Raw genomic sequence first — 16,469 nt, forward strand, 5'->3', positions numbered from 1 at the left:
GTAGGCTGGTGATGGGCGGGGTGGAAAAGCAGCGGGGTAAGTTCCCTTGTTGGGAAATCACTCGTGGAGTCAGTTGGACGCAGGCAGCGAAGAAGATTCACACTACAAATGCAATGTTGTCATCTCAAAGCAGACTGTAGTTCCACAAGGAAGAGGGTGTGTCAGGGTAAGCAGACAAGACAGTTTTGTATCAGGATATGTCCCTCCGCCCCTGAAACCAGGCTTCTCTCAGCCTCTCCAGCAGTGATGGGAAACAGCTGCTGTTCTCAGCTGACCTGACTGAGCCAATCCACGAACCCCTGTGCTCTTAGGGAGGGATTCTGCTCCACCAAAAAGGACTTCCCTCCTGAAGAGACAGCCTCCGCAGCTTCCCTGTGGGCGCATTTCAAGCTTGGCCAAATTGGGGAACGGAGCGGAGATTGCCCCCGCGTTCCCCTCTCCTCTGCTTCAATGTGTCTTTGTAACGTCAGCTGGTGTCGTACAAAGGGCCCGGGAAGCACACACACACACCCAGAACTCTTGCTGGTCAGAGATTCCGAGTGTTTGTCGTCGCCCGAGCCTGTTCCCTGTGTCTGTTGTGAACCTTGGGACTCAGAAATGGGGAGTGGGGGAGCGGGTGTTGCCTAAGAATGCTCATCATTCTTTTGTTGGGATCTGTTTTGGGGAGGGGGGGTTGGGGGACACTTGACCTTGTCTTCGTCAATAAACTTATTTACACAAAATGAAGTCTGTGCTATGTACTTCGTTCCCAGAACTGACACTCTAGGACAAAACACAGCTGGCCTAGGGAGGGATGGGGCACGAATAACGAAGCTATTAGAACTTTCCTTTGGGCTGCCCTTGCCCTCCCAGGGGCTTAGCCAGATGATTTAAGATTGGCCTGAGGAAGAATCTTATGTCTCAGAGGTTCCTCTTAAGCAAGCCACCATCACCACCACAGGCATCTCGCTGGCTGCCCGCAGGGAGTGCTCACCGGAGCCAATCCGTCTTCCCTGGCAAGTCCCCTGCTAGGACCCCAAGCAGATGGTCCCAGGGGCAGGCAGGCAGCCAGCAAGGCACAGGGGCAGAGGAAGCAGAGCAGAGCTCACCTGTGTCCTATTATCCAGGACGTTTCACTAATCTCAATTTATAAAAGCCTCTCAGACCTGCACTCGGGACCTGCCCATTCCCAAGTGAACAGAATTAATGCTGCTGTAAAGCAAGCGTCCCGCGGAGTCCGAGTAACTGACCACCTGCTCTGTGTTGCTTGGGCACCAGCGCCAGGTGGTGTCAAGACAGAAGCCCCACCCCTGGTTCCGATGTAAGGGCAGCCACTAAGGTCTCCCACAGCCTGGAGCGGGGAAAAGAGGCTGAGGGATTCGTTGCCAAGGTGCCCTTGGACAAGTCCCTGGACCTCTCTCGCCAGTGGAGTGTAGATGAGGTACTTTGCACAGCGCTCAGCACAGTAACTGCTTTTATCACGTGGATGTCCAGACACCATGAATAAACTGCCTTTGGCAGCTAGAAACGTTTTCTGGTTGTCTCAGTGAGCTGGGCTGCAGTTAGCCCAAGCTGTAATTAGAATAACACTTGAGGGGGAAAAAAAGTAATACTTGGGGAGGGTGGTCTTTGTGGAGGTTCAGAGACATGAAGATACGAAGAGGGATGGAGGGAGGGTATAGCTCAGTGCTAGAGTGTGTGCCTAGTGGGCACAAGGACCTGGGTTCAAGCACCCCAGCACCTCCATTAAACATAAGTAAATAAAAACCTAATTAACTCCCCCTCCAAAAAATAAGATTTAAAAATGTGACATTTTAAAATTTGTAAATAATAATAATAATAATTAATAATAATATGTTTAAAAAACAAAAAAGAAGGTTGGGCCTTACTGTGATCTAATTGGTTTTGCCAGCGAAGAATGTTGTTTTGGGCCAAGAAAATCCTGGAAGCTCTGAACTCTTGGGTGCATGCTGATTTCACCTGCGAGCTTTTACAAAAGGCTGATGATTCTTGGCCAGTTGGGTGGGGCCTGGGACAATCTGCAGTTCAAAAAACTCTCCAGGTGTTTCTAAAAGTACAGGGTTGAAAATTTCTGCCAGAGACTCACACCTGTTTGCCTGCTGCCTCGTCAGTAATGCTCGTGTTCTTGTGGCAGTTCAAAAGCGGTAAAGCCCCTTCCTGCACATGGTAACTGCCCACCCTGAATTGAGAGCATTATCCTCATTTTTCAGGTGAGATGTGGAGAGCCACGTCTTCTGACTCTCTGTCCTTAAGACAGATTCGATTCGTGATAGACCCTCCCCTCTTTGTGCCACCAGGCCAACGGCCAACTTTGCTAAGCCCCCAAGATCCCGGGGCATTCAGTCTCCACAGGCAGGGTACAGTGGCCCCAGGCCCCCACATGAGATTGTTCAAGCCTCTGCCCCTGAAATGGTAACTAGGAAATACTGAGATCTCAAGTACATTGTTTCAGAGGCCCGTCAACAGCTGAGGACTCCCGGGTTGGAGCCTTCCTACTCCCACTTCATGCATTGATGCTTTTTCTGATTTTGCCTGGACCCAGATCTCTTTTCCCTGCCACCCCCAGCTCCAGGAGGCAAGAGCCTGTTTATTTTAATACCTGGTGTGGCACTTGGGAAAGATCACACCTCCCCCGATGTTACCCATTTCTATCTCCTGAACACTAATCCTAGAATCCCAACCAGCCCCCAGACATGTTATTAGCAACAAGGATGTTTCTTGAAAAGTTTCCGAGTTGGCTCCAAACTTGCCATCTCAGTTTCTCATTTAGCTTTTGCCCTGCCGTTCTTGATGCTGCCAACAAAGGGAAGGCTAATTTAGGGATTGGCTAGACCCAGATGGATTTAATTTCCAGAAGTATCCTTTTGAGACAAGACTGAGAGAACCCCACTAGCCCCTTCTCCCACTAGGTAGGTGTTAGAGGATGGTGTTCAAGTCTAACCTCTGGCTTTCTCTCCCTTGTTTGATTCGCTGTCCACTTAGAGTCAAAGGCCCCAGGATCTGGCCAGACAGCCTCTGAAAACCAGTGGGCTCCTCGGCTATGATGGAGCAGGGGTGTAGTGGGCAGGTTCCAGTCCTCGTCCCCTCTGTCCCACTCTTTGGCTTCAGATGCTGTGAGTGGGCCCAAGCATCTATCCCCCAGACCCTGAACTTGCACCTAAGCTGTGGGGTGTCCTCCACTAAACCACAGCCACAGACTGAGGACAGAGCCTCTCAAGTTTTTTCACCAAGGTAATCCTAATCACGGAACAGAGTGAACAGGTTCCTCCAAGCTGTGTTCTCAGCCCAAAGTGACTCTCGGCAAATCAAAATGACTTCCCAAAAAAAAAAAAAAATTTAACCAAATTTTGCATTTTATGTTAATACTATGGGTTTGTTTTTTATAAATTAACCAGTGGCTTTGTGTTCCCCTAGTATAGGTAAGTTGAGAAGCTTCAGCACCCTAAGGTACGTGTGCACATTGCATGACTTCTTGTTTCTAATGCCCCTTGGGCTGAAATAGAACCAGATTGGAGAGTCGTGGCCTGAGGGAGTAGACATAAAGCCTGGGATCCTTGGGCAGGGTAAGGATGATTTCAGATTTTCAGATACAGTGGGGGGACTGGTGGTGCCGTGGACAATTTAGGAGTTAGGATGCTCTTGATGACTTCATTGTGATCCCACAGGGCCAGTAAGTCTGACATCTCCTGGAGCTCCAGGCCCTCTGTTTGCTTTTACCAACCGCCCTGGCCCCCTTCCCCAAAGCCCTACCACAACACCTGGGAGCCATCCAGAATGAATGGGAATGCTTTCCCAAGGTGGTGTTCAGCCTCCCGTCTGTGTCTCTAAAGCCAAAAAAAAGAAACTAGAGGCCACACAGTGAGACTACACTCCAGGCACCACATTATGGACTTTAATCACCACGGGTTTATTTATGCCGTGGGGACAACTGATCACATCTCCATTTTACAAATAAGGCATAGAGTTTGGGGAGTTCAAGTGACTCGCCTTTAGTCACATGGTAAGTGGTAGGGCCAGGACTTGAATCCAGATCTCCCAGATTCTGAAGCCCAGGCTCATAACCAACATGTCTGCACAGAAGAGGGATGGGGAGCGGCTGGGCGGTGCTCAAAACACAGAGCTCTAAGGGAGAAGGAAAACTGGGTCCTGTGAGGAAGCTGGAGCCCACAAGTACTGGAAAGAATAGAAAGTCACACTGGGCAATGCTGGGTCCCAGGGGTAAAAACACTTGGGAGGTCTCTCCCAGCTTCCCCCTCCCCTTCCCTGACCTGCAGGCACCGAGAAAGTGCAACTCTGGTTTGCAGCTGGGTTGCTGCCCTGCTTCAAAACCCTTCCATGCTTTTACCCAGCCAGACAGGGCTCCATCCAAACTCCTTACCCAGCAATCAAGGCCTGTGTGACGTCACCCTAACCAGCTTCTCAGCCTCCTTTCCCTGTGCTTCTAGCCCCCTGGGCACCCATTTGGTTCCTGGATTCCCTTTTCAAATCTCTGCAATTGCTCCCAACTTCTCTCATCTGTGGCCCTCCTCTTCCACACCCTCCCCTCCCCCACCACTACCCCAAATCCACTTTTTTCAAGGCTCCTTCTTTGAACGTTACCTCCTCTGAAGCCTCCACTGACGCCCCTCCCTAGTTGGTCTGCTGCCTCTGCCCTGACCCAGAACCTTGACTTTGCACACAGCGCGTATTAGCACTACGTGTCTGGTGTCTGCTTCTGGTCTCCCGGTTCACCTGTCAGCACCAGGCTAAGTGTCATCAGTGGCTGCTAGGATAGGGTCTTTCAATTTTTGTCTTCCGCATTTTGCAATTCATTAAGACCAGTTACCCAGCCTCTCTCAGCCTCAGCTATTTCATCTGTAAATCGAGGGAAACAGAATCTACCTCATAGTATTGTGAGGATTAAATTTGAAGATGCAGGCAAAGCTGGGAGAACGCTGTCTGGCACATGGTACACATTCATTAAATGTCAGCTACTCGTGATGAACGACACCATGATTGTTTTAGAATAAATACAAGGAGAATTTTGCCCTCGACCCTGGCAAATGCTGGCATCTCCCAGTCTGGAGAGGAGAGGGGAGCATTCGTTTTAGGGGAGGGATGGAGGTCATTCATTAGCCGGGGATTAGCTTTGCTTGGATAGCCTGGTCTGCCTTTCTTTCACTGCTGCAGAACGGTGAGTGACCACCCTTTGTCCGCCCTCCAGCGGGGTGGATGCCGTCTCTAGCACACGGTGCAAGGCACACAGCAGATGCCAGTCCAGTGACTGAACTGGCAGGGGTCAGAAGAGAGACCTAGAGAGGGAACCTGGGGTGTGGGGGTGGGATATGAAGCAAAGCCAAAGACTTTAGGGCCACCCCGGTCCCTTTCTCCCAACTCTCCCGGTTAGAGTTAAAAATACCGCAGGGACAGTCGGGAGCGGTGAAGGTGGACGCTAGGGACTAAAGAATTCGTCCAGGGCCGCCCAAGTGGATATGTCAGGCTCAGGGACCCAGCGGAACGCCAGCCGGGCACGCCCCCCGCCCCCCCACGCTCCCGCCTCCTCCTCCTTCCAGCGCGAGCGGGCGGCGCGCTCCGGAGGGAGAACCCGGCTGGAGGTTTCCTGCCCCCTCGGCGGCCAGCACCTGCCCCCCGCGCCCGCCTCGAGCCCGCCCCGACTGCGCAGCCGGGGGCGCCCCCACCTCTCTCCCCCCGGGCCGGGGAGCCGGGGGGCAGCGCCGGAGCCCGGGGGGAGCGCGGCCCCGCCGGCCGGCCGGAGCTGGGGGCAGCTAGGACGGCCTCGGGTAAGCGGCGGGGGGCGGGGGGAGCGGGCGGGCCGGGGCCGGGGTGGGCCGGGCCGGGGAGGGTCCTTGGTCGGGGGAGAGTGGTGGGGGACAGCCGGAGCGACAGGGACCGGGGCAAGGAGGGAGGAGGGGGCCGGCGGGCTGGCGGGGAAGCGGCGCGGGGCAGCCACGTGAGAGCTGGAGCTGGGGGTGGGGGTTGCCTGCAAGGTGCTGGAGGCGGAGAGCGGGCTGGGCTCTGGTATTCCCCCCCTCCCCAGCTCCTACCAATCAGGTCATAGGGAGCTCAGCATCCTCCGACGCCCCCTCCCACCCACTCCCACACGAACGTGGTGGGGACACACGGCGGGCAGACGTGTGACTCGGCCCACGGCACCTGCAAAGCCCCTGCCTTCAGTCTGGGGCAGGGACTTAGGTGTCCAGGCCCAGGGGAGGGGACCAGAAGCAGGCTTTGGCCCCAGTGTGTGTCCCCGGGCGCTGTCTGCAGACTCACTGCAGAGCATAGGCCTTGGGGAGGGAGCGCTCAGGGGCCTGGGCCCTGCTTCTCCGGACAGCCCTCTTCCACCCCTACCCAGCTGGGGATGTTGGATTAATAAACACTTAGACGCAGGACCCCTGCCTGGGAAGCGGGAGGGGGCACCAGTCACCTCTGAGTCAGGGACAGGGCTCCCCTTGGGCCTGGTGACTTCCAGGAGGCTGGCCCTAGCCTAGGGGCCTCTCTTGCACCCCCTCCCTGGCTGTAGCACTGTGTCCCGCTTTTATTTCCCAGAGAGTCCCCTAGAAACGGTTGGTTTCGGGGCAGGGTGTGTGGTGTCCAGGAGAATCTGCAGGTAGGGTGCATCCTAGATACCTCTAAGTTGCCACACCCAGAGAGGTCGGGATGCTGCTTGCATTCTTTGCCCTCTCTTGCTTCCCTGGGATGCCCCCCTCCCCACCTGCTTGTTCTGGTTATGTAATTAACCCAGCTGAGGCTCTCTCCCAGGCTGACAGTGTCCAGGGATGCCTGAGGGGCCCAGGGCCCTGAAGGGATTTATGGGGAGGAGGGACTGGTAGTTCCCCCAGCTGGGTGCTCATATAAGTAGATAAGCACTTGTTGGGGAAAGGTCACTGCCTGGGGCAGGAAGGAGATCAAGGTCCTGGTCTTAGTTGACTGCTCAACTGGCCATGTGGTCGTCACTTCTCTAAATCTTTTTGTTTTGTTTTTGTTTGTTTTTACCTTCAATGAAGTGGGGAGAATCGCGCGCACACACACACACACACACAAACACACACACACGCTGCAGTACATGAGCAGCTGTGCATAGTGACCATCTAGGATTGCTTGGAGGTCCCATTGAGATGGCGGAAAGCCTCAGACGACTGAAGGACCCCTGTGTGTGACAGTGGCCACTGCTTACTGAACACCTACTCCGTGCAGGCACTGAGCTTTACACGCACGACCTCACAACACCCTGTGAAGTTTCTTGCCCAAGATCATGCTTTAGGGGAGTCTCAGAGCAGCGAATCCAGTGCTGGTGGATCTCACCCCAAATCCTGCCCTTGGTTTACTATGCTGTATGGGCACCCAGTGGGTTGGGTCCTCTGAACCAGGACAGACTGAGCTGGGCATATGTGGAAAGAACACACATCCACAAGAGAAAACATACTCACATGCTGGAAAGCCTGACTCCATCAGAGCCAGCAAACCTATCTGCCCTGGACCCACTTAGCAGGCACTGGAACAGTCCCCAGGCAAGAGGTCTCAGGCACGTACCAGCCTCCCTAGTCACCATCCTTAACAGGAGAAGGCATCTGGCTAAGAGGTTTACTTGGATTATGTCGGAAGTAGGGGTTATGGACCCTACTTTATATGCATGTAGAACATGGCTTGGACTGGACAGCTGATTTGCTCTCTGACCCACAGCTAGGAAACATCAGAGCCAGGACTTACACCCGAGCTCTGAAGTCACTGAAACTGAGTGGGCAAGGAGCTAATTAATCCGCATCAAGGTCCAACACCGTAGCAGCCCTTTCCCGGGCACCTGCTGTGTGCCAGGCCCTCCAAGCTCAGGGGGTTGCCAGAGAATCAGACACAGCCCTTGGCCTGTGGCCTTTGCCAACTAGAAGCACTAAGCTTGGGAGCTGGCAGTACTGACAGTGTAGAAAGGAGCAGCTGCCGATCCCAGCTGTGGGCCTGGGCTCCTTTCTCCCTCCCCTGGGCCTTCTCTCCAAGGTGGGAATACCTATCACCCAGGGTACTGTGTTGACCCAGGATAACCACGTGGGCATGCTGACCTAGAAGTGCTCAACGAGTGTCACACTCCAGAGCCAAAACCATCTTCTTAGTCCAGTGGTTCTCAACTGGGGGCGCTCGGAAATGTTGGGGGGAGTGCCTTTTAGGTCATGATGGTGACTGGAGGCTGCCACTGGCAAGTACCTCCTGACAACTGGGAGTGTCAGACATCCTGCTGGATAAAGAATTCTCTCTCCACAAAATGCCGGGTGTGCCTCCACTGAAACACACTGGCCTAGTCTCCCCCTGGGGACCAGGAGACCAAGGCCGTGGGTTCTTGCTGCCTGGTCCCAGGCTCTGTGGAAAAGCTGGGATTTGAAGCCAACTCTAGTGCTCTTTGCTGTCTACTCTGCCACCTGCCTAGGCTGGGGAGTCAAACCCAGCCAAAAGTCAGGTCATAATACAAGTCAAGAAAGACTGATTCCCACTGGTGGGGTAGACGGCAGGCAAAATGGAGAAAGAAGGATGGGGAGCCTTTGGATAGATGGGAGAGGGGTTCTGGGAAATGGAGCCCAAGTGGCAGTCACAGCTTCAGCAGAGTCCCCAAGGTGGGAGAGTAAAGGACACATCCAAGGAGAAGCTGCCCCAGCAAGCCCATCTCTTGTCCCCACAGTCCAGGTGGAGGCCGCAGAGGGCCCAGGGCAAGCAGGAGCAGCGATGGTTGGTCCTGACGGTGGCTGAGCCCCCAGCCCCTGGAATATGCAGCCCGGGGGAGCCCCAGGCAGCGGCGAGGACGCGGTGGTGGAGCGGGGCGGGAGGCATGGTCTCCACCTACCGGGTGGCCGTGCTGGGGGCGCGAGGCGTGGGCAAGAGTGCCATCGTGCGCCAGTTCCTGTACAACGAGTTCAGCGAGGTCTGCGTGCCCACCACCGCCCGCCGCCTCTACCTGCCCGCTGTCGTCATGAACGGCCACGTGCACGACCTCCAGATCCTCGACTTCCCGCCCATCAGCGCCTTCCCTGTCAACACACTACAGGTAGGAAGGCCCGCAGGGACAGTGGGTCCATGGGGAGTGGAGGGGTCAGGGAGAGGCTGGCCTGCACCCCTCTCCAGACTCTGGCCCTCTTGCTGGCGGGAGAGCTCTGCACTGCACCATGGGCCACCCTGCTTAGAGCCATGCCAGGTATCCATTCATTTGTGCAGTAGTTTATTCAACAAATATTTGATGAACATCTAATGTGTGCCAGGCCCTGTGGTGGGCACCGGGGTAAAATGGTGCATAAAACAGGCATGCAGTTAGCGCTCATGGAAACTCATAGACCGGTGAGAAGACAAAGAGGCAACTGTTACATAATTCGATGAGTGCTGTGATTGAAGGGGATGTGGGGACCTAAGGCGGCCCTTAAGGGGGCATCTAACCCACCCAGGTGTGTGAGGGTGGGGGGTCACAGGAGGTGATGTCTCAACTAAGTAGGATTTAGGCAGGTCAGGGGCAGTGGAGAGAAAGGCATGGAACACTAAATGCCTGTTAATATTCTGGGCTCTGCCTTCCATGGCGTCAGACGCACGTTATCTGTAGAAGGGACAGCAGAAGGGCTGGGACCTGGGAAAGGTGGGTTCTCAGAGATTGAAACCCCAACCATGTCTCTTACCCAAAGGCCTTTTCTTTTAAGTGATGCTGTGTCCCTTGAACTCAGGACTGGCCCATGGGGCAACCTTCTGCAGGGGTTGAATTCAGATGTCCCCGGTGCCCTGGCTTATAGGGTCCAGCCTGAAGCACCAGGTCCTCCTTCCTTCTGTCTACCTCTGGCTTGAAAGGGGTGGGGTGCAGGAGGAAGCTGAGCCCTCAGACATGTTGGCTCACCAAAGAAGCCCCTGAACAGATTGTGCAGACTTTCTCCAGGAAGGAGAGGCACAGTGGAGGCCCGGAAGGCGGGGGCACGGGTTTGCCAGTTGTAACTGTGCAATACAGCAATCTTTCGGGCAGGGTTGGGGGCTGGGATGGGGCTCAGGGTCGACACTGTCTTAGCAACTCCAGGCAGGAGGGCCTTGGCTCAACCTCAGGGACGCTTGTCTCTCCTATCCCAGGTGTGGGGGTGTCAGCACCAAAACCAAACAAACAAAAAGCCTGGTCCCTGCATCACCCCTTGGAAACAGTGAGGCCAAGGCAGTGGGTCCAAGGTCAAGATTCCAGCTCTCCTCCAGAGGAGGCTAACAGTAGCCTGAGTGGATGCACAGATCCCACTCTGGTCCTGTTCATTGAGCTTGGTTTATTTTTTCACATTTTGTTGTGTGCTTATTTTTAATTTAATTTCTGTTTTGAAATCAGCAAGATACAATTTTAAAACCCAAACTTTGTAAAAAGGTACACTCAGAGAAATCACAGTCCCACCCCTGCCCTCCTCACCTCGATTCTTGCCCCACTCTCTACAGCCATTCTCCTTGGCTTTCTATTCACACTTCCAGTGTTCTCGACACAAATAAGAAAATGTATTCTCATTCCACTCCCCTTCTTGCACTGAAAATCAAACAAACAATAAACTGTTCTGCACCTTGGTTTTTTTGGCTGGATGTTATAACCTGGAGATCTTCTCATGTCAGTATCTAGAGGTCTTCATTCTTTTTTCATGGCTACACTATATTCCATTGGAGAGGTGTTCTATGGAGTCCCCGCTTGTTGGACAAGTGGGTTGTTTCCAAACTTTTGCCATTTCAAGCAACGACACCATGAATAGCCTTGTTCATATTCACTTTGTACATAGTGGGGTGTATTTGTGGCATCAGTTTCTGGAAATGGCATTGCTAGGTCAAAGGATAAATGCAACCAGAGTTTGGAAGGTGCCAGATTCCCTCCCCTTCCATAAAGGTACACACGGTGTGCTCCTGTGAGCCATGTTATATGAGCACTCGCTTCTCTAAAGCCATCGGAGTGCATTTTCAAACTTTTAGATTTTTGGCAATCCAGTGGATGAGATAGGATGGTCTCAGTGTAGTTTTTATTTGAATCTCTGATTATGAGTGAAGTTGAGCCTCTTTTCATATGTTTGAAGGCCTTTGCCTTTCTTTTTCTGAAAACTATTAATGCCTTTGCCCATATTTCTTTCGGATTGTTGGCCTTTTTCTTCCTGATTGACCCTGAGCGCTGGACTCTCCAGGCTGTCCAAGACTTCACTCCTGGAACACAGAAAGGGACTTTGAGCAGAGAAATACTGAGACAGGACTCTGCATGCGGCAAAGATCAAAAAAATAAAACCCAAGAGTCCCTATGGCCACTGTCTGAAAATAAGGACACGTTCTTTCCCAGTGCCGGATGAGATCCAGCCCAGGAGAGCAGTGTTTCCGGGATCTGAGCCTCGGGCATTGCTTCTGCAGCCCCTCTCCTCCTACCAGAGAAGGAAGCTGAGGTTAGAGGGCATGTGCAGCCCACCAAAGGAATAAGCAGTGAATGCATGGTTGGCACCCAGGTGGCTGAGTGTCCTCAGCTCTGTGTCCTTAGAATTGGACTCAGTTTCCATTGCTCGTCCTCTGTGTTGATACAGCCCCAAGATGGTCTTTTACCATCTAGTATGCTACATGGAGCTAGCTGGAAGGAAAGCTGAGCTTTCTTGCTTCCTCTCTTCAATCAGGGGTGAAGGGGACAACGTAGCCAATTGAGAGCCTTCCTCCTGTCCCTTTTAGGAGCCCCTCAGGAGGAGTGGGTGGGAGGCAGCCTGGAGGCCCCCTCGAGGTAGCATGTCGGGGGAGCTGTGGGGCTGTCACCCTCAAAGGCTGGCAGCTGTTCCCTGTCCCCAGCACAGAACTGGAAGAAGGTGGGAGCCTCTGCCTCTTTCCCCCTCCCTCCCACTTCCCGCTGATCTCCACTCCTTGTGTGGGATGGGAGAGGAATGCTGTACATGTGGGGGTCCCCAGCTCCCAGAGGTCACTGTGTCCAGTGGAATGCAGTCTTTCCTGGCCTGAGAAGTCAGTTTGTGGTTTCCTACGGTTTTAGATTTGTCCTCAGCCTCTTCCCCCTGCACCAAAGTTAAAACTCAGCACAAAGAAAAGATGCCACATCATCTCCCTGGAGAAATCCACTGCAGCAGCTTCTAAGGCTTTGAGTTGGGAAGTACTTTTCTGGAGTCAGACTTAACTCTTCATCACTGCCACCAAAGTCTTTCCCCTTTTAATCCTTCTCTGAAGTACAGAACCAGCAGTAGTCCTTCATGCCTGGTTCCTTTCCCAACGCAGCTCATAAGCTGGCACAGGAGATATACCTGCACCTCCTTCTGGTCTCTCCCCTGGGCCCTAGTTCCTAGAGAAACTGTCCTGGGAGGCCTCTGCCTCCCCCAGCTTCAGAGAGCTCCTTCTTTCCACCCACTGGCTGCCTTCTACTGCCCTTGCAATTCCCATCTGCTGGCAGGTTAATCAGCTAATTAATCTGTTAAGGGACCTTCTCTAGTGCACTCAACCTTTTCAGGGGCCTATTCCTCTTGAGCTGCAGCCCCTCCCTGAGAATTTGCTGCAAGCGTTCGGGATGTTCCATCTCCCTGGAGCTGCCCTTGGACCCTACTCTACATCAGCCCCCATTTTGCATCCAATCTCAACGTTTTTCTTCTCAGGCTTTCTCCTCAACTATCTCGGTGGAGCGAACTGAAGGGGCGCATCGGGTAGCAATCTAAGGGCAGCGATACAGGCCGGAGTAGTGTTGATCCCAGCAGGGACCAGGTGGGGTTCAGGTCCACGGAGAGCTCACCGGCCTAGGTAGTGCAATTAAAGCGCTTGCTAAGAGCCAGCTGGCGTGAAGCACTAAGGAAAATGAGGAAGGCCAGGCTCTGGCCCTCTCAGGAGCTCACAGCAGAAGTGGGGACCTGGGGATGGAAACAGCCCTGAACAAGGTATAACTGAACTGTTCTTAGAACACAGTGGGATAAAGGGAGTAGTCCCCTGCTTACAAGAAGACTTCTTGGAGGAGGAGGAGGCATTTGAACGGAGGCCTGGAAAGAGAGGATTTCAGTAGATCCAACAGCTAGCTCAGGGCTGGGCTCTTAAGGGGCACTTAGTAAATGTACTTGAATAAAGGACTGGTCGGATGGATTGGGGGACAAAATAGGACAAGGCAGATCTCAGCTCCAGGCGTGCACAGGACAGAGTTTCCCTGGAGATCAGACAGTGTGACCTGCCCTATCCTGGCTTGGAGGTGGGGAAGCCACAGCACTGAGCTCTTCCATTTTGCCCTGGGCCTGGTGTCCTAGGGTTGGGTGGGTGTGGAAGGTGTAGGGTGCAATGGCAGGCGAGAATTCTGTGTATGGCTGGAGGTGCCTGGGGGCAAGGGGAGCCCTCATGACTGCTCTGACCTTGGTACTGGCTGGGGCTGTTGCAGGAGTGGGCAGACGCCTGCTGCAGGGGACTCCGGAGCGTCCACGCCTACATCCTGGTCTACGACATCTGCTGCTTTGACAGCTTTGAGTACGTCAAGACCATCCGCCAGCAGATCCTAGAGACGAGGTGAGAGGCAGGGATACAGTCTATTGCTACCTCAGTGGATGCCCCAGTGCTTGCAACTTCCCATGAAAAGGGTTCAGTGGGAAACAGATGAAGTGCCCTCTAGTTCCCACATATAGACTCAAACACACACACACACTCACGACACTTTGCTGTCCCTATTTCTGTTAACCCATTTTGGGACCCTTACCAAGGGGTGGCTAGTCTAGTGCAGTGGTTAAGAGCAGGGACTGCCGGGGCCACTCAGCTGCATGACTTTAAGCCAGTTAACACGTAAGCTTCAGGTTCCTCACCTGTAAAATGGGGGAAACAATAGTACCCACCTTTTGGATCAATTGTGCCAGCTAGAGAATGTAACGTACCTCAAGGGCTTAGTGCTATGCCTGGAACAGACGGATGGTGGCAGTGTTTCTGACCAGACACGGCCTGCCTTTCTTGAAATCCAGGGGTTGTGGACTGTGGGGTTCTGAGATTCCCACCTCGCCCCGCAGGGTGATCGGCACCTCGGAGACGCCCATCATCATCGTGGGCAACAAGCGGGACCTGCAGCGCGGACGCGTGATCCCGCGCTGGAACGTGTCACACCTGGTGCGCAAGACCTGGAAGTGCGGCTACGTGGAGTGCTCGGCCAAGTACAACTGGCACATCCTGCTGCTCTTCAGCGAGCTGCTCAAGAGCGTCGGCTGCGCCCGCTGCAAACACGTGCACGCCGCCCTGCGCTTCCAGGGCGCGCTGCGGCGCAACCGCTGCGCCATCATGTGACGCCGCGCCCCGGGGCCGCAGCCCGGAAAGGCCCAAGCGGGGAGGGGGCAGGAAGAGAACTCCTACCATCAGGCCTGAGACGCCCCTGCAGCCACGCACCTCCCCAGGAGAGGCAGAGGGCGAGAGGGAGCTTCCCCATAACTGCCCAGTCCTCCCCTCCTGCGTCTGTCTTCCTGGGACGGCCACCTTTAGTGCTGTAGTTAGTGCAGTACCCGGCCCGGCCCCAAGGGGGCGCTTCCGCCTTTGGGGACTGGGGGTGAGCGGGTGACATGAGGGTGGGGATAGAGAGGTGCTGCCTTGGCCTGGCCCCCACCCACCTTCTCCAGAGAGTGTGTCTGTCATTGTCCCGTGTCTTCCTTTCCAGTGTCTGTCTACTCGTCCAAGTGTCTGTTGGTCCTCAGCTGTCTTACCCACACTCTCCACCCCCAGCTTTGTTCACAGGGCTCTCATTTCGTCCATCTCCTTGTCGCAGATCCTGGCAGCTTCTTTAAGAGGCCAGCCTTCTGACCGTCAGCACCACCGGCACAGGGCAGAGAGATGCGGGTGGCCCAAGGACCTCAACTGGGGTTCGAGGGTTGAGGTCCTAGATCAGTCAGGGGGAGAAGGCTGAGCTCTCCCCCTTCCAGGGAGACCTCCCCGCCCAAAAGCCCCCAGAGACACAACAACCTACCTTCCAGCCTTAACTCGATGGTCCGTCCCTGCCGGGTGCCCCTCACCCTCTTCCTGACCCTAAAGCCAGATGACCCCTTGGGTTAATTTTTTTTTTTCTTGACCGTATGGAGAGGGAATGCGCCAAAGGATAGATTTATTTCCACGATGCCAGGTTCCAGCCTTCTGTTCCCTTCTGGATTAGGTGGTCTGCCAGACTGGGGGATGTTGGGTTGGGGGTGCTGGTGGTGGGCAGGCTGTGGAGGGAGTGGGGCAGTCAGATTGTGCCAGTGAAGGCTTTCCCCACCTGACCCCAATCTGACTGCCCCAGACCCTGCCTGCCTGGAATTTCAGATTATCCTGATTGATCTGGGGAGGGGCAGAGCCAGGAAAAGAATTACGGGGACCCCTGTGCTTGGGGCAGTTATGCTGGCATCCCCACCCCTAGGCGGAGGCCCTCAGGATCTGATGCCCTGTGTCCCAACACCAGTTGGCCCTATGCCCTGACTCACTCCGCCCCATTTTCTCCGGCTGCCTGGCCAGTTTCTACCTCTTGTCACCGGAGCTGATCACTGTCAGTTTTGTACTGATTTAGAAATAACAAAAATAATGAAGATACTGGTAGCAGCCTGAGGGATTACTGGGGGATTTGGAGGGTGGGAGAAATGGTGCGAGGCCCCTGCTCCCTAGCCAAGTTCTCCTTGAGGCTAAGCCCTCAGCCCTGCTCTGGTGGAAGGATAGTTGGGTCCCTTGTTAGAAGAGGGACAGATAGAACAATCTAGCCTTGATGTAGTCAAGCTGTGGCATATAGACCAGGAAACCAGGTAGCCCAGAGTGGTGATGGAGAGGAGTCTGGGGAAGGGGTCATGGGCAGCAAACTTATTATCCAGATCCAGGGTGAGAGGGAAGCTTCGATTCTCTCTTCTGCTTCCCTAGGTGATTCCCCCTCCACCCACTGGGGGTAATGCAGCCTGACAGTGACTGCCCTGACCTTGAGCAGTCCACTATTTGGGGATTTTAGTCCGTGCTGGGCTGCATGACTGGGCATTGACCTGCCCTCTCTGAGCCTCCCTCTGAAGCAGAGGAGGTGGCTCCCCTTCCCCACACCTTGGAGTGGCTGGGAGGGTAAGAAAGAGGGCTTGCCCCCCTTTAACCCCTGTGTCCTTGCCCCCTGATTCACCAGGGGGATGGGGTGAGGGATGGCAGCATCTCACCTGCCCCATCACTGTCACCCCCATCTCTGAGGCACCTGAGGTTGGGGTGAGGGACCCAGGCCTCTGGCTGCCCCTTGTGGGAGCCACTGGAATGTATTGCCTGGCTGGCCCCCACACCTCCCCCAACCTGCTTCACCTCAGATCTTTGATTTTGATCCCTTTCTTTTGCCCCATTCTGAGTCTCTGTCCTCCCCCACCCCAACCCCGGGTTTCCCACCACAGGGTCTGGAAGTGTGTGTGACACCCATTGCGCTGTGATCGGAAGTCAGATTAAAAATCAGGGAGTGTTTTCCCTCGTTTCTGTACCAAGGTGTTGGCTCAGTTCCTGCTGTGGGAAGGAAGGGGCTCCCTACAGGCCCTGCCAATAGAGCTCTG

General features: G+C 54.4%; 1 protein-coding gene across 1 annotated transcript; it reads left to right on the top strand.

Moving 5' to 3' along the window:
- The first annotated feature begins 5,568 nt into the window (after positions 1-5,568).
- Positions 5,569-16,399, top strand: RASL10B (RAS like family 10 member B). The gene is made up of 4 exons (XM_072940341.1): positions 5,569-5,780; positions 8,663-9,025; positions 13,349-13,473; positions 13,962-16,399. The coding sequence occupies exons 2-4, from the start codon at positions 8,810-8,812 to the stop codon at positions 14,230-14,232; spliced, it is 612 nt and encodes a 203-aa protein (XP_072796442.1). The 5' UTR covers positions 5,569-5,780; positions 8,663-8,809; the 3' UTR covers positions 14,233-16,399.
- Positions 16,400-16,469: the final 70 nt, after the last annotated feature.

The sequence above is a fragment of the Vicugna pacos genome, chromosome 16 (assembly GCF_048564905.1).
Source record: "Vicugna pacos chromosome 16, VicPac4, whole genome shotgun sequence".
Classification (NCBI taxonomy): domain Eukaryota; kingdom Metazoa; phylum Chordata; class Mammalia; order Artiodactyla; family Camelidae; genus Vicugna; species Vicugna pacos.